This window comes from Thermobia domestica, chromosome 9 (assembly GCF_964235325.1).
Source record: "Thermobia domestica chromosome 9, izTheDome1.hap1.1, whole genome shotgun sequence".
Lineage (NCBI taxonomy): Eukaryota > Metazoa > Arthropoda > Insecta > Zygentoma > Lepismatidae > Thermobia > Thermobia domestica.
Window position 1 is genome coordinate 185,238,310 of NC_137462.1, and position 24,953 is coordinate 185,263,262.

The window sequence follows — 24,953 nt, forward strand, 5'->3', positions numbered from 1 at the left end:
CAGAACCTGTTGCACGAAATTTGTCCAACTGTTATATGTGAAATGTCGTTTCTCTCATGTCAGGATGCCGGGCATTGAAGTCAGCAGCAATCGCTCTGGTACTTCGTCCACCGCTCATTAACACAATTTCAATGCATTCCTCCTGTGTAAGTGCCATTGTGGATCACCTGCAACGATAATAATAATTAAAAACAAATAATAAAAAAGAAAAATGAAAAGAAAAAAAAAAGAGAAAACTCCTTGCAGTTTTAAACTTTAACAGGCCATAACTCCTACACAAATAAAGATATCGCAAAACGGATTGCACAGGTATATTCCTCAGAAAAAGACAGTGTAAAATGATATGCAACATAACCCCGTACGCATTTGAAAAACGTAACTCAAATTCAAGGATGTGAATTTCAAGACGGCCGCTGCTATCGCCATAGACACCCGCATACTAAACGATATTATGATTCCTCACACCGTTCGACTTTTATAGGGGTGTATCCAGACTTTTAGTATGTATCTATATTATTACTTGAAATTCTCATTTGCATCCTTGTAGAATAAAATAATATAAAGGAGGATATTGTGACTTACTACTAATTTACTTAGATACTTTCTATAAATCCAAGTGTTACAAAGCCTTGGTGCTGAATAGTAACATTAAAATACAAATAAGTGCCTCCTGTTGTGAAGTCAAAGAATTTTTGTTTTAAAGTCTATAGTTGTTTGAGGATATTTTCATAGACATGAAAATATACACCCTCCATTCCAAAAGAAACCGAACTTTTGAAAACAAATAGTACCACTAGTGCCATCTGTTGTAATATTTTACCGGTAGATGGCGTAGTCCCTCATTGACAACTGGTATAAATGTCATGACATTTGGATGCACGGCAACAAAGTTATTGCGTTTCAACTGTCAGTGTGTTATGTACATCGGTCGGAAAATGAGTTTCAAACAACGAGCTGCAATTGAGTTTTGTGTTAAACTGGGTAAAACTTTTAGTGAAACGCACCAAATGCTACAAAATGCATATGGTGATGAGTGTCTATCCCGTACGCAAGTTTACGAGTGGTTCAGGAGATTCAAATCGGGTAGAGAGACGCTGGATGATGACGAAAGATCAGGCCGTCCCAGAACCGGATTATCGGAAGAAAACATCGAAAAAGTGCGTGAATTCATCAAACATAACAAAAAATCGTCGGTGAAAGTTATTGAAATGGAACTAGGCATTCCTCAAACAACCGCATACCGCATTTTGACCGAAGTTTTGGGCCTTAAGAAGGTTAATTCGCGGTTTGTACCACACAAACTCACCGAAGACCAAAAAGTTGATCGAATTGCGCATTGCAAAGACATCGTTAAAAGTGCTCGGCAGGATCGAAACTTCTTGAAATCGATTGTAACTGGTGACGAGACGTAGTGTTTTGAATATGAGCCCGAAACAAAGCGGCAAAGTGCTGAATGGAGAGCGCCGGATGAAGGAACACCCAAAAAAAGTCGCTTGGTGAAGTCAAAAGTTAAGGTGATGCTGATTTGTTTTTACGATTCAAAAGGAATTATCCACAAAGAATTTGTTCAGCCCGGCCAGACAGTCACTGGAGAGTTTTACTTGGGCGTCATGAAGCATTTGCTGGCAAGAATTCGTCGTATTCGGCCCGAATATCGCGAAATCGGCAGTTGGACTCTTTTGGACGATAATGCACCATCACATCGTTCGCGACTTGTAACTGAATTTTTGGTCAAAAATCACATTATTCGGTTGCATCATCCGCCCTATTCACCAGATCTCGCTCCGTGCGATTTCTATCTGTTCACGAAACTGCATTTGGCGATGAAAGGAAAGTGGCACGCATCGATTGATGCCATTGAGAAGGCGACGACCGCCGTCCTAAAGACCATTCCAATAAAGAACATGGAGAAGTCGTTTGACAACTTGTTGGAGCGTGCAAATATGTGTATCGATGCAGAAGGGGAATACATTGATTAATAAAAATGATTTGTTCCAAAATGTACATTGCTTTTTTGTTTTTTTAAAACGTTCGGTTTCTTTTGGAATGGAGGGTGTATACTTAAAAAAATTGGTTACTACCAATATATCCTCCTGCCGGAACGGAACAGCAAGGTAGTTCCGTCTTCAGTGGTAAGGGAACACGTTTAAAAAGGGATGAAAGAAATACGATATGGAAACTGGAATACATACCACCAAATGAACGTAACGTAAAAAAAATGTACTAAAAAGAATGAGCAGAGCACACTGGAAGAAAGAGTTGAGTTTGAAAGAAACGTGTTGCCTATGCTAAGTCACTGCTGCAAGAACCACAATATGCATCAAAGGTGGGTAACCAGATTTTATCAATGTTGCCAGAATCCAGATTTAAAGCTGGTTATATTTATGAATAAAGAATTATTCTTTAATATCTCTCTCTCTCTCTCTCTCTCTCTCTCTCTCTTTTTTTTTTTTTTTTTTTTCCCTGAACCTTTTACATTAACTTGTTTTATGTTATATATTATAATGCTTTAGGTAAAGTGACAATCCCGACATACCCCTCTTCTTGTGACTTTTTTGATTGTCAAATGTGTTCTTTAATTCGGGTGTTAATATTGCGGCTAGGTTTGACCTATATATGAAGAGTCACATTCACTGAACACATAAATACCTGATTTATTTAGTGGGTCAACAAAATAACTCTTAAAGCCAGTGAAATGCTTTTCCAAACATTTGGGAAGGATATTGGAAGCAGATACGTTGTGCTTGAGAATAATACATTGAATTTTTGTCTATAATTGTAGAAAGTAAGGAATTATTATCCGAGTTTTTGCTTCTTTTGGAATACCATTTTTTAGGAACTTATTTTGGAATACCATTTTTGTAAGATAGGTAACTTATAGCCGTTCTTTTGTCCTATTTGATATAAAAACTGTATTTGTGATCGTCCAAGTGATCTCAATGATGAAATACAGTTTTTACATCAAGTAGGACAAAAGAACAGGTATAAGTTGCGTACCTTACAAAAATGGTATCACAAACATGTACATCGTTACAAAAACTATTCGCAAATAAGCAAAAACTTGGATAGAAATTCCTTTACTTTCCACAATTATAGAAAAAAAATCCATGTATTCTTGAAAAGTATAACATATCTGCTTCCAGTATCCCCCTAGGAAGTTTAGAAAAGCATCTCACCGGCTTTAAAAGTTATTTTGTTGACCCACTAAATAAATCAGGTATTCATGTGTTCAGTGAATGTGACTCTTCATATATCGGTCAAACCAAGCCGCAATATTAACACCCGAATTATATAACACAGACAATCAAAAAAGTCACAAGAAGAGAGTATCTCGGGATTGTCACTTCACCTAAAGTACCATAATATATAACATAAAACAGGTTAATGTAAAAGGTTCAGAAAAAAAAAAAAAACGAGATTAAAGAATCATTCTTTATTCATAAATATAACCAGCTTTAACCCTTTTCACTCATATGTCGGCTGTGAGCTGACATTGAAATTTGGAACCGCTTGGCCTTCGTTGTCTTATGTCGACTGACTTGTATTCATTCTCGTCACAGTTCTTTGTTTCCATAACATCTGGCAAGAATGTTTGCACTTGTTCGCACGTGGTTGAACGTCTTATAATGAAAATTTCCGAAAAACAGGAAAATAATAATAATAGTTGAGACTTTCTGTGGCATTAAATGTGAGTACAAAGGGTTGTGGATTCTGGCAACGTTGATAAAATCTGGCTACCTACCTTTGCTGTATATTGTGGTTCTCGCAGCAGTGACGTAGGATAGACACCACGCTTCTTTCAAATTCAACTCTTTCTTTCTTCCATTGTGCTCTGCTCTTTTTTTAGTGACCATTTTTTTTTACCTTACGTTCATTATCACTATTCCCATACCATATTTCTCTTATCCGTTTTTGTCTTTATTACTTTAGCACTGAAGACGGAACTACCTTACAAAGAGTGAAAAAGTGGCTTGACTGGACCGGGACTCGAACCCGGGATTTAGAACACCTTTTAACGGTTGTGATAATATATGGACATTGGATTGCCCAGCACAGCAGCTTAGGCTGTGGTACAAGCCATGTGGTCTGAGTGGAGAGCACCGACTGCAGGAGTGAGAGAGTGTTTGGCTGCTCTGGGAAGCGGACTGGATGGCGTGGTGATTAACGCATCGTCACGGTATACCGGAGATCCAGGGTTCGAGTCCCGGTCTAGTGAAGCAACTTTTTCACTCTTTGTAAGTTGTTTAATTCGCACCTACAGAGGATTTTGGTGTGTAAAAATAAGTTTAAATCGGTTGATTCCCCCTTTCATTAATATACGGAACTACCTTGCTGTTCCGATACATCTGAAGAATATTTATTTTTCACACGGGAGGATATATTGGTAAGTAACCAGTTCTTTTGTTAATTTGAATCGTCCTTTCATGCCCACATAAGTTTAATGAATTATATACATTCGTTCTCTCGCCGATAATTTTACTCTGATAAGTAAATTTTCCAGGCAATCAATCAAAAGAGAATCAAGTAAAACTGCAGTTTATAAATTTTGTTTTGTTTTATTTTATATATTGTGTAGCTAAGAATGTTTATCACATATAGTTGCGTTGATGAGGAACTATCAGTAAGAGGGTAAATCTGCTAAGAGTATGTCGTTGAGATAGACACCTGGATCATAAACATTATAATTAAATTGATGGTAATGTCGTTGCAGAAAATAATAATATAAGAATTCTGTACTAACGACCATTTGCTCAGTTGTGCAAATGGTTCATTAGAGATGTACAGCTATTTTTGATGGAAGCACCTGAAAAAAGTGTAAGTTAACAGATTAATATGGCGTTGGCCTACTTAGCTGTAATGCGACGAGGAATGGAGTCATTGAGATCCCGAGTGGTTGCAAATGGACTATTACACAATTCTGCGTACACTACATTACTCAGTTCCGTGAAAGAGGATGGATGCGTGAATCTACGCCGGATTCGTGTCTTCAAAACAGACCACACATGTTCAATTATGTTCATGTCCAAGGATTGGGCGGGCCAGGGGAGATGTTCAACTTTATCACGATGTTCCTTAAACCACGCCGCAACAGCTCCAGCTGTGAATGGGTGCATTATCATCCTGGAATATGATGCAATACGATCACAGGCAGTGACGCGACCGGTAAGCGCTAGCAAGGACCCACTGAAAACATATATTGCGGCCCGTACCATTACAGAGGTGCCGCCATGTTTCAAGATTGGGGGGAGACAATGCAAATCATACGCTTCTTTGGGCGTCCGTCACACATAAACACGATCAGAGATTTGAAATACGGTGAACGACCATTTCACATGTTTCCGCCTTAATCGGCCCATGTCACATGTTCGCGGCATCATTAGTGTCGTACTAAAGCGTTAAATCAGTGGTTTCGCCCGTGCAATCCGACTCCGTATTTTCATGTCAATGTAACTCGCGGTGGACTATGATTGTGGACGCAGTGTGTGAGAGATCATGCTTGAGTTCCTCCATCACGTGCTCCCAGAGGCTGATTTTTTTTATTATTTTATTTTAAGAACCCAACTCACCTGGACTTATGTTTTTTTTTTTGCTTGTTTGTTTGTTTGTTTGTTTGTTTAATTGGATTTTTCAGATTATTTTAAGTTTCTGTAGTTCAAAAATGTCTAAATGTAATTTATATTAAAGATAGCATCATTGTCGTAATTTACAGTTTTCTGTTTAATGTTACATAAAGACTTATTCAAGATTTTTCATTTTTTCATTCTAGTGGTTGAATTCCATACTGCTTTGGTGTTAAACATTTGTTTGTTTCTTGAAGTTTAGTGTCCCTTTTCAGCACCGAGTCTATATGAGATGTGAACTTGTAGTTTAAAGTAGAATTCAAATTATTGTAGAGCTCCTTCGTGGCTAAGCGGTTAGCGTACGCACATTTGGCGTGGGAAACCGGGGTTCGATTCCCGGCGAGAGCTCATGTGGTTCAGATTCCACGTTAAGTTGTATGTCCACGTCTCATATTGCCTCGCTGCTTAAAGGACGCTAAACTCAAAATCAACTCAACTGAACTCAATGATTAAAAGAAAAAAACACACACAACCTTGTTACCCTGATTCAAACTCCGTACAGTTAAACTTTTCATGTCTGAAACGTAAACTGTGTTCAGAAACTGGAAAAACAGCCAAGCTGTTTTCGTTTGATAATGTAGTGAAATCTGTCTATGTTTGCTACCATCAGTTTCATTGCAAAGTGGCTAACTTACAAGAAAATAAGTGTTTTTAAGCAGTAACTAACGTATTATAGATTACGCATTTCCAGTGTAATAACTATTTATTATCCCGTATCAGTTCGTGTCTTATAAATAATTGTATGTATATATATATATATGACTTTATGGTTAGCGTATGCAACTTTAGTGCGGGGAACCTGGGTTCAGTTCCTGGTGAGGGTTCATGTGGTTTTCATTCCACATTAAAGTGTAAGTGTTAGTCGCATATAGCCTGGAGCTCCGAATCAACCAACTAAATAACAGAGAGTAAAAACTATTTTTGCAATATAAAAACATGTAATAACTAGTTGAGTTTGCTATTCGAATTCTACGACTTAAATGTAATTTTTAACTGTTAGTTATTTAAAAAAAAAAAAAAAAACTCCGTTCACTTATGACAATAGATGTAGATAAGCTCATCAGTTCCAGGAAAAACCAAAACATCCATTCCGTTTCAATTCTACTAGTTATTAGTCCACTTCGAACACATGATGAAATAAAAACAAATGAATGAAGCTGATTTTATGTGATGAGGCTGAATTTATTTTTGATTTTCTTTAAAGTCTTTTGACTTCCACATGAATATACGGGTTTATCAAAAGTCTGGGGTCATAGGTCAGCTCGATTGTAAATAAATCTACGACAAAATGAAAACAATAGAAAGTTGGGAATAGATGGTTTTCAATTTAAAATGGTGGAATTTTTATAATTGCGCCAGCAGTTTGGGCTCCACATTGGTAACGTGTCGTATGTTAAACGAAAAAGCAGTGTTCTCAGTTCAGCCAAATGATGTTCAGACAGAACGCAAAGGGACGTAAAAATGACAACGGGAGAACGTGCACATTGTTGTGGGAGGGAACCTAGAACACTTCGAATCCGTTTCTCAACAGTGCTGTATTGTTGGTATGGTAAGGGTCCAAGCAAACAGTGCGGAACCTAAACAGCTGTTACAATTGGGAAAACTCCACCATTTTAGATTAAAACCACCTATTTCCAATAACTTTCCTCTCTTTCCATTTTTTCGTATTTACTCATAGCAAAGTTAGCCTATAGCTCCGGATTTTGATACACCCTGTATACGCCCGCAAACTTTTCCAGGCCGAAGGTCTACTCTTATACATAGCAAGAACGTTCATGATCAGTCGAATAGTTTTTGCATGTTATTGTTGAATTGGAATTTTAATCCTCATCAGTCGCATGTCTCCTTTGTTTTTCATGCCGAAATCAATACGTTCATCATTCGAATTTTGCCACACACACACACACACCATTCTTCCTCATCTGTCCCCGGCGCCGAAACAAATGTACGTAAGTTTTCCAAGGTTGAAGGACTAACTTTGTGACAAAAGTGGTCCAAATTGTTCACACCATTTATGCGTGATGCTAGCTGTAAGTTTGAATTTCGGACCCCCTTCATTGTATATCCCCGTTTGTTCAACGCACCAATATCAATACATATTAAGAAACATTTCCAGCCGTAGCTGTGTGCCAAAAATTGGCTCAGATCGATAATTCCTACATTGTAGGCCGCTATGTTCTTGAAATATGATTCTTACCCTCTATCTTTGCAGGTACTTTTAGATTTAAAATTGTGTTTGTTACTTCAGATATAAGTGTAATCCATATATTAATTTGTTCTTTAATTATTTCAAAGTAAGGTGAGATTTTTTTATTCATTCAGGGTAATCAGATTTTTCCGATAGTCCTAGAATATTTTAATATAATTACACGCTATTTTCAGGATATATTAATATAATGAAACCCGAATTAATTTTAGATTTTAATATCTTGTAGATGCTCTAGGATGCGTATTAAAAAAATCGAAAAGAACTTACTTGCACTTCTATTAAAATTTCATACTTTCTATATTTCGGTCTGCGTAGGGCCATGGACGCGAACACTCATGCCGCAAACTGAAAAAAAAAAAAAAAAAAAAAAGTGACAATATATAGTTTTTGGTCATGTAATAAAAAAAAATACTCCGAGTATTCAAAAACCAATGTTTGCTTTGTTGGAGAACGCTCATCTCTGGTGAGAGGGATCCTGGATCCGATTCCAAACCATGTAAATTTATGGTGGACAACATCATGACCATGTTTTCTCTGGGTTCTCCTATTTCCTCTCATATCCTCATTCCAGTATTCATGGTTCATTCCTTCTACGTTCAGGACGTGAGTACGGGATGTAACACTAAAAATTTCATTTTCTTAACTCAGTACAAAACTAGCAAATCAGTTTAAAAAAGTAGAAGTCAATAAACGTGAGGTTTTCCCAGCAAATTGTTGTATTGAAATTTAATGCTAACACCCGTTGTGCAATTTCTCGTGTTGACAAATTACATTGAAACGTATTTAAGTGAGCACAACTGCATATACAAAGTTCTCAGATATGTGGCCAAATTAAGCAGATGGTCGTGAACATGTTTTACAGTATCTTGATTAATAAGAATGTATTTCTAGCTCTGTACATGTATTATTAGTTACAGACTTTGTATGGAGAAACATTAACATATTATACAGTTAATTAAGTTTAATCTCACCCGTACATCATTTGTTTTAAATGTGATTTTAAATTTCAGCCATGTTGTTATTGGGACTACAAAGGGAAGAATGTTCCTTGTTGACCTACGAGGTAAAGGAAATATCGTTTCCTCATACAAAGGCGCTGTTGGCAGTATCCGTGACGTCAAATGTAACAGCAATGGACCGTATATTGTTAGTGTTGGATTGGATCGACATCTTCGTGTACATGATCTCTATACAAGAGCATTAATATCACAGGTAAGAAGGCGATTGGATAGATATCATAATGTAACTAATGAGCTAATATACTGAGAACAATTTGATTGCATAATTTACTGCTGATATTTTTTATGGTCGAAGGCTTCGACGTTGTAAAATAATAATAATAATAATAATAATAATAATAATGATAAACTCCTGGAGCAACAGTCCCTAGAGGTTTTACTAGTCGGCTTCTGGCACTCGTGCTTTTGGTTGATGTGTGGTTAGTGCATCTGCTTTTCTTGCCGTTAATATTGGCTTTCTAGACCGGAATTTGCTATTTATTTCTTACAAGTAATTTCACAGTTGTTCTCACGACGCTGGGTGGACGACACAGTGAGTACCTTAGTACGTATAATTACCCCTGGTAAGTACGAATAATTACCCATCTTTCCTCTTACCGGACCTGACACTGTTTAACTTCACTGATCTCACGAGCAGCGGTATTCTATTACGACTAGGGCATTTGCCTTTGATGTGGTTTTTGAGAATTTTTCGAGTGCCTTTTTATGTCTAATGATCTGTGTTCAAGGGCGTAGTGGTAAAACTCGTACATCTGGTGTGAAGGGTTTCTAGTTCGATGTCAAGCGATGTTAGCTAGGTTGGACAAGATCGTGCCCTTGGGTTTTATGATGGTTCTCTTGCTTCTTTCCCAATAGATATGGTTTCCACTTCGTGAGATGTTCGGTAGGTTTTTACTTCAATCACTTTTTCATCATTTCCCTATACCATTACAGTTAAGACAAATGTAATGGCAGCAATGAATTTCCGGTAAAATTTCTAAAAGTAGTGCTATTTAATATATCACATCACTAGTCCTGTTTCCTATTGAAAAATTTTCGATCACATTTCAAGATGTCATCCTTAATAATAAAACTTTCATTAGTAATGCCCCCGTCTGTATGAATACTGTATACAGATATTTATTTGATTTTCAGTTCATGTAATGTTTAAAGCGAGACTACGTTTTTTTTTTTTTTTTCTTTTTTTTTTTTTAAGCCTCTTTCCTCATTATTCCCATATACGCGTCATCACCAATCAGTACAATTATGAGAAATTCAAGTACAATGTGTCCAACCACAACAGTTGTTGTGCCGTGTGCGTGGATTTTCGGGTTCTTCCGTTTTCTCCCACTTTCTTAATTTCACCATTGTCATTCATCTCGTTATCACAGTCTCCTTTAGCCTCTGTGGGGCGCTAAACAAAAAAAGAGAAGTTGAGACCTTGTGGTTTAAGTGACTGAGCACCAACATCAAGGGCTCATAGCGAGTCACTTTTTTAACTAAAAGTTACTTTTTTCAAGTTGGTCACTAAAAGTTACTTCTTTCAAATTTGTCACTGAAAGTTACTTTTGGGGGGGGGGGGCGAGGTAAAGTGACTTTTTCGTGTGATTTCTGTTTTGCATTGACAGTTTTCTAAGAAAAATATAAAAATAAATGGAAAAAGGCAGAAACTTGTTACTCATTACTCTTCTGAAAGCTTCAATATTTGCTTCCACATGTGAAACAGTCAGCTTTATTCTCACTTCAGCTTTTATTCTTTCTAAAGCACAGTGGATGGTTGGTGGATGCTTAAACTCTCAAGGTGGTGTCGATGAGAACCCTTCTGTGTCTGTTCTTTGTTCTATCATAATAGTCTTTTAGTTTTCTCTCGAAATAGTTAACGCTCCGCTCAACGTTGTGTGTGGTTCATCATGTTCGTCTTGTGTTATGCTTCTTGTATGTTCTTAAGAGTATGTAATGAATTTGACTATTTCACGGCTTTGAGAACTCTCAATGCTAAGTTACATATAATGTCTGGGATGAAGAAATTTGGAAATAGGCCAGAACTGGTTCCACTTACTCAGAAGCTTCTTACATCTGCTAAGTCTGCTTACCGTTACTACGAAGCATACTTCTTCTTGTTCACCTCAACCATAGGTTGGTGAGCAACATGGAAATTTTAAAACTTCTCTCGCTTGGGAGAGCTGTTTTATACTTTGATAAGGCCTCTTCTTCGTAACTGCATCTAGATATTCTATCTTTGGTCTTCCTCTTCCTGGTTTTCCTTCTGCCTTTCCCTCTATCAACACGCTGATCCAATTGGAGTGTCGAATAAGATGGTCCAGCACGCTGTTTCTTCTTTTACCTATTATCTTCATGATCTGTTGTCCTTCATTAGCTTCCTTTAGTACGTCTTCATTCCTTTTCCTTTCGGTCCATGGTAGTCGCAACATTCTGCGCTAACACAGAAAACCTAAGAAACGAGGAAGCTCAAAAAGAAGAAGTAAAGAAGAAAAGATGAAGCAAAACAACAAACAAAGAAAGAGGTGATGGAGAAATTGGCAAAGGAAAAAAAAGGGGGCATGATGAGTTTTTGGTTACTTTTTCATGTGCTTTTGGTCACTTTTTGGTCACTTTTTTGTTGTGCTTTTGGTCACTTTTCAACTATTTATAAGAGACCAGACCACTATGAGCCCTGACATCAGGAATGGAGGAGTGTATGGCTATTCAGGGATCGGACTGAATAGCGTAGTAGTTAACGCATCGGCACGATCAACAACAGACCCGGATTTGAATGCCGTGTATTTGTACATTTTCTCACTCTTTGTGTGTCTGTTTTTAGGATGGCACCCGTAACGAAATTTTCAGAAGTAGTACTGTTAATATGTATGAGCCAATAGATAGTTATTTCATTTGCACTTCTTGCACTTGTCCAAAGTACGGTTTCTAATGTTTCTTTTTTCCATTTACGCCCTTTGGTGAAGGGGTCCTGGTTTCGATTTCCGGTGGAGACACTCGGTCGAAAAGGTAGAACAGCTTTTGCAAGTCAACCATCCTCAGTGGAGTTTTCCCTGGGTTTTCGTTATTCACACCAGGCAGGTGCCGAGGTGGTATCTAACATACAGATCCCAGACCGTTTCCTCTCTTTTCTCCCTTCTGCAAATAGTGTGCTGGCCAAGGGACGTCATCTCTCATACTTGAAGGGTTTAAGGCCATAGATGCAGGTAAGGTCCGGAAATATGTATGAGTAAATAAAGAAATTTTTTGCGCCAATTACTTTCATTACCAATGTCATATATCATAATTGCTTACGGGATCCATTGAAACTATAAGGTTAAACCCATCCAAATATTTACACGCCAAATTAAAAATTACGTTGTTAACGATTGATATATATTGCTTTTTGCGGAGGGGAGCTCAGTGATAGAGCGTTCACCTCTGGTATATGGGGTTCTTGGTTCGATCCGAGCTCGCGCCAGGTGAGCTTTGTGGTGGACAAACACCGTGTGAGTGGGTTTTCTCGAGGTTCTCCCGTTTCCTCCCACTTTCTTCGTTCTACCATTTCATTCATTTCTCATCATTACCGTCTCCTTTAGCCTAGTGGCATAACCGTGGGACGTAAAATTTTAAAGATTTCATTTTCATTTAAAAATATATTGCTTTTTTATTTATTTATTATAATGTGTCGTATAGATTATCAAGGAAGCAATAGCTTTTCAGCTTCTGCCCCTACAATTACGCATGAAAACTCTTTCTTCACAGCATTTTCCTACTTATTTATTTAAAGCAATAATACCCCATACGAAGCAGAAGCATTTCTATATTTCTTTTTTACATTGCACAGTCAACTACAAAAGAATAAATTCCATAAACCACCACTTTCCATCGTGATTTCAGTCTTCCCATTTCAAAACTTCATGCTATGTTACTGATCACTAGTCAGTGTACACTTACGACAAATCCGATGAATCTGAACAAACCAGATACAGACTAAAATTTTCTGAAGAGCATCAAACTGACGAAAGCTTTTTTTCTATTTTCATGGTGGCCGTCCAGTTGCTCACAAAAGATAACAAAGTGTTGTTTAATAATCCTGCAGCCTCATCATTGCGACTTTGCCAATCTATAAAGTTTGATTTTGCAAAGGAGACAGGTGAAGTACAAGGAAGAATCAAATTAAAACCGCAGAAGTGTCATTAGAAATGCTTTTTTCTATCTAGGCGTTTGAAAATTTGCAAAGTCCTTGACGCCCTTCCGAGCTGGTAGTATGAAACAGTACCGGTAGGTGAGATCGGAGCTGATTCATTATGGTGGCACCACTACACAGTTACACCAAGGGACCTGAGTTATTCGATTTTTATGGAGTAAAGGTGTAAAAACGGTTGATATTCATCGTAGAGCGGTGCAAGAAATTCACAGAAGATACTACTTCGTTGACTGATGCTCCCCGTCCAGGTCAGGCTCGTCAAATTGTGACAGAGGAGTCCGTAGCCGCAGCAGATCGGCTTATTCAGGAAAATCTGGTTGTCACCCTGACTGAAATGGCTTCTTTGCTCAATAAGAGCTTCAGTTCAGTATAATACATAGTGCATGGCGAACAGAAAAGTACAAGGTGTTGTCCCCAGGCGGATTCCGCAACAACTGACAGAGGAACTGAAAAATCATCGAGTTGAGACATGTGAAGAGCTGCTGAAACGTTATGAGAAGAGAGTGAGGATTTTCAGCTCACATTGTCACCAGGAGTGAAAGTCAACTTTCAACTGGAGACAAACCGTGCAAACAAAGAATGACGACATTCTTCTTTGGCAAAACCAAAGAAGTTTTCCAGCCAGCCTTCTGCACAGAAAGTCCTATTGACTTTATTCTGGAATATGAAATGAAATGAAATCTTTGAGTTTTACGTCCCACGATTATGCCGGTTAGGCTAAAGGAGATGCTGATTATGAGAAATGAGTGAAATGAACAGAGGGAGGAAAGGGGAGAACCCCGAGTAAACCCACGCAGACGGTGTTTGTCCACCACAAAGTTCACTTAGCGCGAGCTGGGATCGAACCAAGGACCCCATGCACAAGAGGTGAACGCTCTACCACTGAGTCACCGCAGCCACATTCTGGGATAAGAATGGTCCTATTCTGGAACTATATGGCCCCACATACCATAATGATTAGTGCCACCTATATCTACCCTCTCAAGAATCATTTGAAGCCAGCAATACGGTCAAAGCAAAACGAGAGTGCAGGTGTTTTACTTCAACATAACGCCCATTCTCATTCTGTTCGTGCAACCATGAAAATTATCGACTACATACGCTTCAAGTCCCTCCCACTTCTGCCGTACTCGCCAGATTTGGCACCATCAGATTTCCACATCTTTGGTCCATTAAAGTAGCACTTTGGAGGGCAGAAGTTTAAGTTTGATGAAGATGTCCAATCGACGGTGCACGAGTGGCTACAGCATCAACCAAAAGAATTTTTTTTACGCAGTGTCGGAACACTTCCTATCCATGGCGTTAAGTGCGTTAACTGGGGGGAGGGGGGATTATGTATAAAAATAACGTACAAGCAAACATTCTTCCTGAAGTAAAATAATGGGAAAAAATAATTGAGGTTTTCATTTGATTCTCCCTTGTAGTAACTGCAGAAGTGAGAAAAATACATGATCAAGTTACTAAACTGCAACCTATTAAGATACTTGTAAATAATAGTGATGTTATTGTGAAACCTACAAATTTTCTGCATGATAAATAGTAAAATTTGCAGATAGTTTTAGCATGTGCTTCTACTCAGAATTGATATTTGTGTGGGGCGAGTGAAATGATTGGTTTGTGTTCAATTGCAAACAAAGTTGTACATAAGGACTTCCTTCCGTTTGGCCTGTTTCGTCTTCATTCTTGGGTACGTTTCTTTGAATCCATCCTTCACGTTTTTTATAGATTTTACCTATAAAGTTGGGAGGCACGAAGTCCCGAGAAAAAAATGCATTGTTGCTTAAAAAAGTAGGTATAAGACGAATTTAGAAGAGAGCTTGGTTTATTTGTTAACTTCTCCAGGCAACAAACTGAAAACACCGATCATGGCAGCTCAGCTCGAAATTTTTTCAGAAATGTGGAACCATCTGCAAAAATAACTGGTGTTGATGTTGCTATCACCAAAGGTTTTCCTCTCATCTTGGAGATATTAAGCTCTGGATTCCAGATTAATATTGGAAAATTTAAGCATTACGCACAAATCACTAGGGAACTGTATGTAAAGAAATACTTTTGGCACCTAATGCCTCTCAGTGTACATAAAGTTCTGTACTAGGGAAAATACATCCTCTCGTCTTGCATTGTCCCTATTGGCCAGCTTTCGGAGTAAGTATAAGAGGCCAGAAATAAATAGCACAGGAAATACAGAGAATTCTTTACGAGGAAAATATTAAGAACTCATACGAATAGCGACGTGCATCACACATTTCTCATTACCTCTGACCGAAGTTTCCGATTTTCCCCAAAAATAAAACACAGTCGTATGAAAGGAGAGTACTCGATTCATTGGAGAAGCCTTCTTTGCACTCTTCCAACAAACATCGTTCTTCATCAGATGACTATACGGCCAACAACCTCAGCAGTAACGGTTCAGATAGTGATGTGTGAATCATTTATCAATCAAGAAGTGTTTGACTGTTTTTTAGTTTTGTAGTTAAAATTCATGTTGCATCAAATGCTCTTGTTTCAGATACCAATGTTTATTACTATTTGTTACAGTCAGCTTTTTCTTTTTTGTTTTACTTTATATGAACAAGACTGGCTTTCTTTTTGTATTTAATGTGTTTTAACAAAAGTTATTATTGTGGCCGTGGATTTGTTACTACTGTTAGGTTTAGTGAAATAGAGGATTCAGTAATATGGGTTCAATCATTTCTCTGCTCTACCTTGAAAACTTACGTTACATCACTTTAATGTTATAGATTCTTGATACAATAATTTTGTCCTCCTAGATTACCAAAATATCACACTATGCGCTATTTAATGTCGGTGTCGGTCCCGTCTTGCCTGTTGCTCAATGTAGCGGTCGTCCGCTCCGTAGTTGATCGTGGTCGACCACCATCTCCCCATTGCATAGCATTACCTGTTGTTCGGAACGCTGTCCATGCATGTGAAACAATGCTGTAAGCAATACCAAATTCCTGGGCCACACGCTCAAAACTTCATTCTTCTTCTTCTTCCTGTTTCCTAATGATTCTTTCCCATGTGAAGTCAGTCAAATGTTGTCTCCTGGCAACGTATTCTGTATAACAGCTTTCTAACAAACACGCACTTGTCTCGCCTCTTTCATTCAACTGCTGCGTGTTGAGGGAGAAGACCCATTCGGCTTTACGGTCATGCTGACATCACGCCATGCAACGTCTTGCTGCATGTGTACGTGTAGCAGACTTTTGAAACATATCAGACTTTTCTTCATTTCCACCGCCTACGCAATATTTTATGCTATTTTATCTATCTTGTCCTTAAGTCTTGTACACCGGTGTATATAGTAATCAGTTTTTAACGAGTTTGTTAACTAACTACAGTAAATCTCCTTTATTCATTTACTCTGTCTATCAAAATCTCAAGAACTACTTTGATGGGTCACTATAATCTTTTAGAAAGGATGTAGAGGGTCAGAAGTTAGGAGGAGTTGAGTTCGTTGATGGAGGTGATATATCCACAGAAAGTGGTAGAAATCAACTACTTCTGATTTTAATATTGCTCACAATGGAGTAAAAACAGTAGATAACGAGAATTGATTTTATACAATCAATTAAGCGTCCCAAGAATATATTCCATCTCCATTCTAATCTCTTTACTCAGATCGGAAGTGGTAGAAAACTGTTACCACTTCCAGGTTTAATATTGAGGAATATATCACCTCATACAAACGAAGACACTTTCACATTGTGTACACGTCACACTGCTACTTGTTTTGTATATTTATTTATTTGTATCGAAGATTGTAGGAATTCTTACAACTTCCATTTCCTGAAGTACGAGAATTGTTAGTCGACCTTTCCAACTTCTTTATTGCCGTAATGTGTTGTTACTAAGTTTGTTGCAAATGGCTAACGCGCGCGCTTTCTATGCATGTAATCCCGAGTTAAATTTCCTGTTGGGCATGTTGCCGAGTATACGCAGAACTAGTGATTCTTATCCTACTTTAAGCAGTGTGTTCTATCTCGTCTATAGTTGATGCAGAAAAGAGACGTAAACGTAATCAACGAAAACAAATTAGGTTTGACTCCCTGCTTTTTCACAGTGACTTTATTAGTTTACTTTTCTGTTTGTTAGACTCAAATCTTGCAACTTAAATTTCACATAATTCCGTACTAACTAAGAATTTTGAAATTTTGTACAGACGTGGACTTTCACCTATCCTGTTCAACGTTTATATAGAAGAGGCTATGAAGAATTCTTTGAGAAAAATGAGAAAGGCGTAAAAGTAAATGGTTAGGTTTTCAACACAATAAGGTTTGCTGATGACATAGCATTGATAGCAGAGAACGATGAGGACTTGCAGGAAGAACTTTCAAATTTGAACGACCAACTGGAGAAAGCATGCAAAATGAAGATAAATAAGAAGAAAACCAAAGTGATAAAGTGCACAAGAGCAGGACAGGAAGGGGCAAACGTATGGCTAGATGGAGAGAAAATCGAACACGCTATTTAGGAAGTCTAATATCCTCGGACGGAAGAAGTGAATAAGACGTAAAATCCAGAATAGCGCAGGCTAAACAAGCATTCAATAGGGAAAGGGGACTACTAACATCAAGAAATGTGTTGCTGAACGTTCGTAAACGATTTATTAAGACACTGGTATGGAGCGTGGTGCTTTATGGATCAGACACATGGATATTGAGAAAAGTTGAAATATCCAAGCTGGAAGCATTTGAAATGTGGTGTTGGCGTAGAATGCTACGCATATCATGGACCGAAAGGAAAAGGAAATGAAGACGTACTAAAGGAAGCTAATGAAGGACAACAGATCATGAAAAAGAAGAAATAGCATGCTTGGCCATCTCATTCGGCACTCTGATTGGATCACCGTGCTGATAGACGGAAAGGCAGAAGGAAAACCAGGAAGAGGAAGACCAAGAATAGAATATCTAGATGCAGTTACGAAGAAGAAACCTTATCAAAGTATAAAACAGCTCTCCCAAGCGAGAGAAGAGTCAAAATTTCCATGTTGACCACCAGCCTATGGTTGAGGTGAACAAGAAGATGAATTATCCAATTCAAAATTGATTATCCTGAATCTAGTTGTCGGTTTTGAAATTTTATGCCCTGATGTTAATCTCTCTTTTTTGTCAAACCAAAGGCTGGGAGAGGGGACCTCTAATAATTTGTACGTGAGAGACACTGGCGACTGTCATTTTTGGATTGGCGAGTGCGTCTGACTTTGAAATTTTACGCCCTGGTCTAAAATAAGGTTTCTTAACTTGCATATCGGGACCCCCTAGGGTATCCAAGAGTCATATTTGGGATTCGCTAAGGCAGATGAAGAAAAAATGTAATTTGGATCTACAGTACCGGGAAAATATTTTCTAAATATCATTTTAAATTTCTCAATTTAATAGACGTATTTTTATTTCCATACATATTGTCAAATACAGCGAAGAATATTAAACAAACAAAGAATAGTTTAAAAAACAATTTGAATAAAAGAGGAATAGAACTGCCATAAAACTACATATTGAAATACAAGAAAATTTGGAGGCTTCTGTACTGGGTTGTATTTATGTGTAAATCTTACACATATATACAACCACGTACAATTGTAAGCAATAAGCAGCGAAAATCAAAATGCTTATTGCAAACTGGAAATCACTTATGAGGGGATCGCTGACAAGAGCATGTGATTAAAGAGGCATCATGGTATGAAATAAGTTGAGAAGGCCTGGTCCAAAATTATCTTTATGCCTGCATCTTACGCAACCTGCATCCTCACTTTTACAATATATTAATCTTTTTACATAAATGTAAAATAATAATGATGAAAAATTTCTAAGAACAATGCTTTTATTAAATGCACTACATAGGGGAGAATGGTTTTTGTCTAGAGTAATTCAGTTTATTGCCTTATTAACAAAACTTTAAAAAATGCACTATAATAGACATTTTTTTTCTTCGTGGGGTCAAATTAACAATTGGTACTAAAAATATTGAGCACTCTTCTTAAGGTTGAAGATTAAAGTTTTTATGGATATTAGTGTAGTGCACTTGATGCAAGTATTTTTGTCAATTTATTTTTGTTAATTTACAGCTATTATTTAAGATTGTGTTTCTCTTTTCTCTGGAAGATAATTACAATGATCGAAAGTAGTCATGAAATGTATTTTGTTAGCTTTTAATAATATTTTGTATACGTACTTGCACGAGTATGCTGCTCATTATAATGGTATATTGATATTATATTGTTTCTGTTATTCCAGATCTACTTGAAATCTAAGTTAAATCGTGTGTCAATTCGTTCCAACTTTTCATTGGAAGAAGTTGTGGAGGAAGAGGAGCCGAAGAAAGAAATTGAGTGTGACTATGATTCTGACGGAGTTCAGGTGATTGAACTGTCAGATGACGATGAAGTTACTGCTGCTGCAGCCAATACACCACGCCAAGAAAAACCCGAACAGAAAAGAAACTTAGAAAAGACTGAAAAAGAAGTAGAAAACATTTTAAGTGAAAACAACAGTAAAAATCAGTTTGATTCTCGTAAAAGTGTTGCAAAAAGCTGTGTTAAATTGTATGAAAACATTAATGTTGAAGGATTGACAAGACAGCAGAAGCAGAAACTGAAACGAAGGTTACGTATTAAAATGAAAAAACAAGAAATAAAGAGGCAAAAAATGTAAAATAATTATTGCTTGTTAATAAATAAAATGTGTTGTCTTGTTTTTAAATTTAAGGTATTTTTTAAAGCTCCTTTTTATCCGATCCCTTTGTATTCTTGTGATTACTGTTTTTACTTTCAGGAAAAGAGGGGTTGGAAATATGAAGTTTAATGTTAAGTTTAATTGTATGCTTAGTTGATAATGTGTAAGCACACTTCCTGCACAATGTTGCGAAAATATCAAGCACATAATATACCTTACACAGGACCTTACTCTACTTTTCTATATAATCGCCATAGTTGTCAAGACACTTGTTAGAACGTGGGTCCAGTTTTTCCAATGCCGATGTTTTACTCATCTTCTGCCAAAGATTTGAGCCAGGCTGTCACTGCTCGCGTGAGTTACTCGTCGTTTGCGAACTGCTTTCCACTCAAAAATGCCTTAGAGCTCCTCCGTGGCTAAGCGGTTAGCGTACGCGCCTTTGGCGTGGGAGACCCGGATTCGATTCCCGGTGGGAGCTCATGTGGTTCGGAATCCACGTTAATCAGTAGGTCCACGTCTCACATAGCCTCGTTGCTGAAAGGGACGCTAAACTGAAATTCAACTCAACTCAAAAATGCCTTAAGTTTCGGAAAGATTCGTGTAAAGTGCTCCAAGTGAAACGTCAGTTTTCCTGAATTTTTTCTTCGAATTTTTCCTTCAGTTCTTCCGTAACAAGTGATGGCTTCCCACTGCGATCTTTATCATGCACGCTGGTCCTTCCTTGATTAAACATAATGCACCATTTCCTCTGAATGAATCGTTCATTGCACTGTCATCATAAACATTCTTTATTTGCCTATAAATTTCAATAGTAACTTTTTGCGCGTTCAGAAAACCAATTACATTCCTACTTCACATGTAGCGGGATTTTTGATTGGCGTCGTCATTTTGAATCGTTGCAAAAACAAGTAGTGTGACCGTACACTATTGAGACTTGGCTCACTCTGAGGTGAAGGAAGGACCTGACTGCTGCGCATGCAATCTGGACAGCCCTCGTATATATATATACTGTTGTTTTTGTCATATTGTCTAGTCCACCAAACGAAGTCACCAATAAGTATTTATGTTGCTATTATAAAGATCTTTAACATCGAAGCAAAGTACGTTTTATGCTATTCGTAAGAGTTCTGTTTCAGACGTACTGATTTAACATAAAAAGAGTTTGTGTGAATTAAGTAATTTATGCGGATGTACTAGGCTTAGAATCCAAAATGACAGCTTCAACTAGGCGATACCCGCGCTAGCATCTTCAAAGAAAACATATTTTTTTGAAACATATGGGAAATTATGTTCGAATCGAGAACGTGATGTAAGAGAATTTTATAACAAAAAAAAAAAAAAAAAAAGTGCCTATCATTCTCTGTTTACTTTGATATTTTTCATATGTAGAAGCTTTGCTTTGTATATAAGTAAATACGTACTAATTATTTGCTGAGCAAAACCATATTTTCATTAAAAATTAAATACGTGTTACAATTTCACCAACTAACTTTTTGGGTTCATCAGACACTATCTATTGTTTAATTTCCTCTATGTACACTAGTTACTAATTAGCTAGCTTATCTGATTATTTTTTAAAAGTCATCCTCTTCTACCAGATAGCGTTTGAAGAAGCCAAAGAGTTAGTTGGTGAAACTGTAACACTTGTTTAATTTTTAATGAAAATATAATGGTTTTGCTCAGGGGTCAATCCATCTAAAATGATCCAGAAAAAAATAAATTGGTTACTCGACCATTTTTGAAAATTATGAAACCTACACAGTTGTTTGCTTCATGTTTTAAGACTTAAAAACTGTGTTTACAATATGTCTATCTGAAGCGGTTTGCCAGTGGCGACCATATTTGTTTCGTGGTGCGCGCTTACTTTCACGATTATAAGGGTTAACAAAAACGTTCATTACGAAAACAGTACTTGGTCTAGAAGGATAAAACAAAAATCATTTGATTGGTAATGGATTGAAGTAAAAACGAGGCCTATAGGTATTTACTTATGTTTCTCCTTTCTATGAGAAACTTATTAGTAAAAGTAAACATCAATATCGGTGAAATTTCACTTTTTGCAATGTTTTGTAAGTAAGAAGGAGCGGTATACACAGTTTGATTTTGCTTGTGATATGAAGAGATATGTCGATAGTTTTACCAGAAAAATATTGATTGTGATATACTTACCCTTACGTTTTTATGGTTGTGTTAAAATCACGGTTTTGTCGAAAAACCCGAAGTTTGGGTTCAAATAACTCTGATGGGGCTAGTGATAAAAATCACAAATTAGCACAGGATGTAGTGCTGTTGTATATGTTTATGGCGAATAAAAAACATTCTTGTGTATTTTACTACTACAAAAGTTATAGCCTCTCAAAAGTGAAACATACTCCGTTGTAGAGATACCTCTGTGGCACACTAAAGAAGGGTTATATAGGGGGTTACTTGTTTTCAGAGCACGTTGATATGCTGTATACTTGTCCTATATGTTGTGTATTGTTTCAATATTGGAACAATTATTATGTTTTTGTGTATTTTTCTATTCCCAGCACTTAAACATACGGAGATTAAACAATACTAATAACATATTACTGTTTGAGAGAGAGTACCTTACCCAAAGCATTTAGCACAACTGAGATTGCAATAAAAAGTATCTATTTTGAAAACAAAATTGTATTGTTGTAAAGACACAAAACATAAGTGCATGTCAGCAATAACAAAGTAATTTGATGCAAATTGTAGAATACGTAACACAGGATGTCGTCGTAGTCCTCTGACTCTGCCTTCTGAAATAGGAATATATTTGTGGTACCTTCTAGTACCAACAAATCTAGTAGAGTGGTCAAGACATTTTTGTAGAGTTTTGGAGATCTTAGCTACTTCATCTGATTTCAGCAGAAAATATTGTTTTGTAACTTTTCATTACAAAATGAAAACGTCATCTACGTTGAGTATCTGATTATTTGTTGGCCTTTGCAAACTTGCTATTGAGACTTCTCGTTTTGTAGTTCCACTCACACCATCACAGGCGTTTTTCCCATAGGATGATCCGAAAAAGTGCCATTCAGCGTCCAGATCGAAGTCGTGTTTGTGACAGCATAGATTAGCAGAGTTCTTTTAGTTTTTATATTGACTTGAAGCTCCATCAGTAAAATAAATAAGTTTTTTAATGTTCGGATGTACTTCTTTAATATACGCTGTGAAAATCTTTTGAAAGCAATAAATGTCTTGTGTTCTAATTTATCATTTTCCTTAAAACAGAGGGGGCGCTGTGGCAGAACGTTCACCTCCTGTGCTTGGGGCCAATGGTTCGATCCAGCTCGCGCCGTGTGGACTTTGTGGTGGACAAACACCGTGCTCGTGGGTTTTCTGGAGGTTCTCCCGTTTCCTCCCACTTTCTTCTTTTTACCATTTCATTCATTTCTCATCATCACCGTCTCCTTTAGCCTAGTGGCATAACCGTGGGACGTAAAACTGAAAGATTTCATTTCCTTAAAACAGAACACGAAAGGGTGAACCGTAGCTTGGATATTGATCCAGTGAAAACTCTGTATCTAAATCTGAACTATGAATGAATAATTTTCTGCAAAATTTGTTAACACCAAACATTCTTCTGCAGTAAGTTCAGCTTTTTTCTTCTTGAGAAACTGAGCTTGAGACTTTGACACAAGGTTATGCGATTTCAGTTTTCCAGTTTCTCTGCTAACGATTCAAAAAACTCTACTTTCCTCTTGACATCTGTGTTCATCTCTGCCCTATCAGCTGTTATTCGCTTTCTGTACGTTATTATGTCCTGCAACTCATCAGTTTCGTTGGAAATATTAAACATGTCCAACAATGCCTGTTTACCTACATGTTAACACGGCACCTACAACATAAACATTCAGATTTTAAAAATATAGATTCCCATGACACTATTAAACCCTTCATAAACTTATGCCATTTGCTACAGATGTAAACAGATTACTCACTACTGTCAGACTGATCGGTCACATACAGCATAGCTACACTGTATGTTTGCATCAACACTTGCGGCTATAAATGTCCCCAAGCCTGTCATAACGTAGTCTAGCCGTGAAAATGTTCAAGTATAATTTATTGCAACTGTACTTTGATACGTGTGAAGCTATCAACATGCTCTGAAGACAAGTAACCCCCTATATAGCCCTTCTTTAGTGTTCCAAAATGGTATCACTACAACGCAGTATGTTTCATTTTTGAAAAGCTATAACTTTTGTAGCAGTAAAATACACAAGAATGTTTTTTATTCGCCATAAACATATACAACAGCACTAAATCGTGTGCTAATTTGTGATTTTTATCACTAGCCCCATCAGAGTTATTTGAACCCAAACTTCGGGTTTTTCGACAAAACCGTGATTTTAACACAACCATAAAAGCGTAAGGGTAAGTATATCACAATCAATATTTTTCTAGTAAAACTATCGACATATCTCTTCATATCACAAGCAAAATCAAACTGTGTATACCGCTCCTTCTTACTTACAAAACATTGCAAAAAGTGAAATTTCACCGATATTGATGTTTACTTTTACTAATAAGTTTCTCATAGAAAGGAGAAACATAAGTAAATACCTATAGGCCTCGTTTTTACTTCAATCCATTACCAATCAAATGATTTTTGTTTTATCCTTCTAGACCAAGTACTGTTTTCGTAATGAACGTTTTTGTTAACCCTTATAATCGTGAAAGTAAGCGCGCACCACGAAACAAATATGGTCGCCACTGGCAAACCGCTTCAGATAGACATATTGTAAACACAGTTTTTAAGTCTTAAAACATGAAGCAAACAACTGTGTAGGTTTCATAATTTTCAAAAATGGTCGAGTAACCAATTTCTTTTTTCTGGATCACTTCCAATGAATTGACCCTTAGCAAATAATTAGTATGTATCTGTTTACTTGTTCAAAGTGACTTTATTTATTTCTTGAACTTTGAATTTAGTCAACCCAATAAATCCAAATGACAAGGCGTATAACTTTCAGGCACTAAGAATTGTTGTTAAGTAACTAAAATAACCCCAATGATAAATTATAGTTAATTTGGTAGTTTAGTGATGAAATCATAAAAAGCCAAAAACAAGCCGTTCTTGCTATCTGTTTTGAGGAAGAGAGAACCTATACATCAGCAAAGCCAGCTCATTTTATTTTATTTTATTTCTGTTTCATTCACCTCTTTTGGTATCAGAATATGAATTTCATTTTCGACAGGAGTTCATACGGTTTATAGATCTACATCATATTGCTTCGGTACTGTCAA

At 37.1% G+C, this 24,953-nt stretch overlaps 1 protein-coding gene across 3 annotated transcripts in view; it reads left to right on the forward strand.

The window, feature by feature from the left end:
• l(2)k09848 (WD repeat domain 74 lethal (2) k09848) overlaps window positions 1–19,718 on the forward strand; it is a 58,565-nt gene extending 38,847 nt beyond the window's left edge. For all 3 annotated transcript variants that reach the window (XM_081725625.1, XM_081725624.1, XM_081725626.1), the window contains exons 6-7: window positions 8,841–9,042; window positions 19,254–19,718. In XM_081725625.1, coding sequence (XP_081581751.1) covers window positions 8,841–9,042; window positions 19,254–19,670 — 619 coding nt within the window. In that variant the 3' untranslated portion in view covers window positions 19,671–19,718. The remainder of the gene's footprint in view (window positions 1–8,840; window positions 9,043–19,253) is intronic.
• The last annotated feature ends 5,235 nt before the right edge of the window (window positions 19,719–24,953 follow it).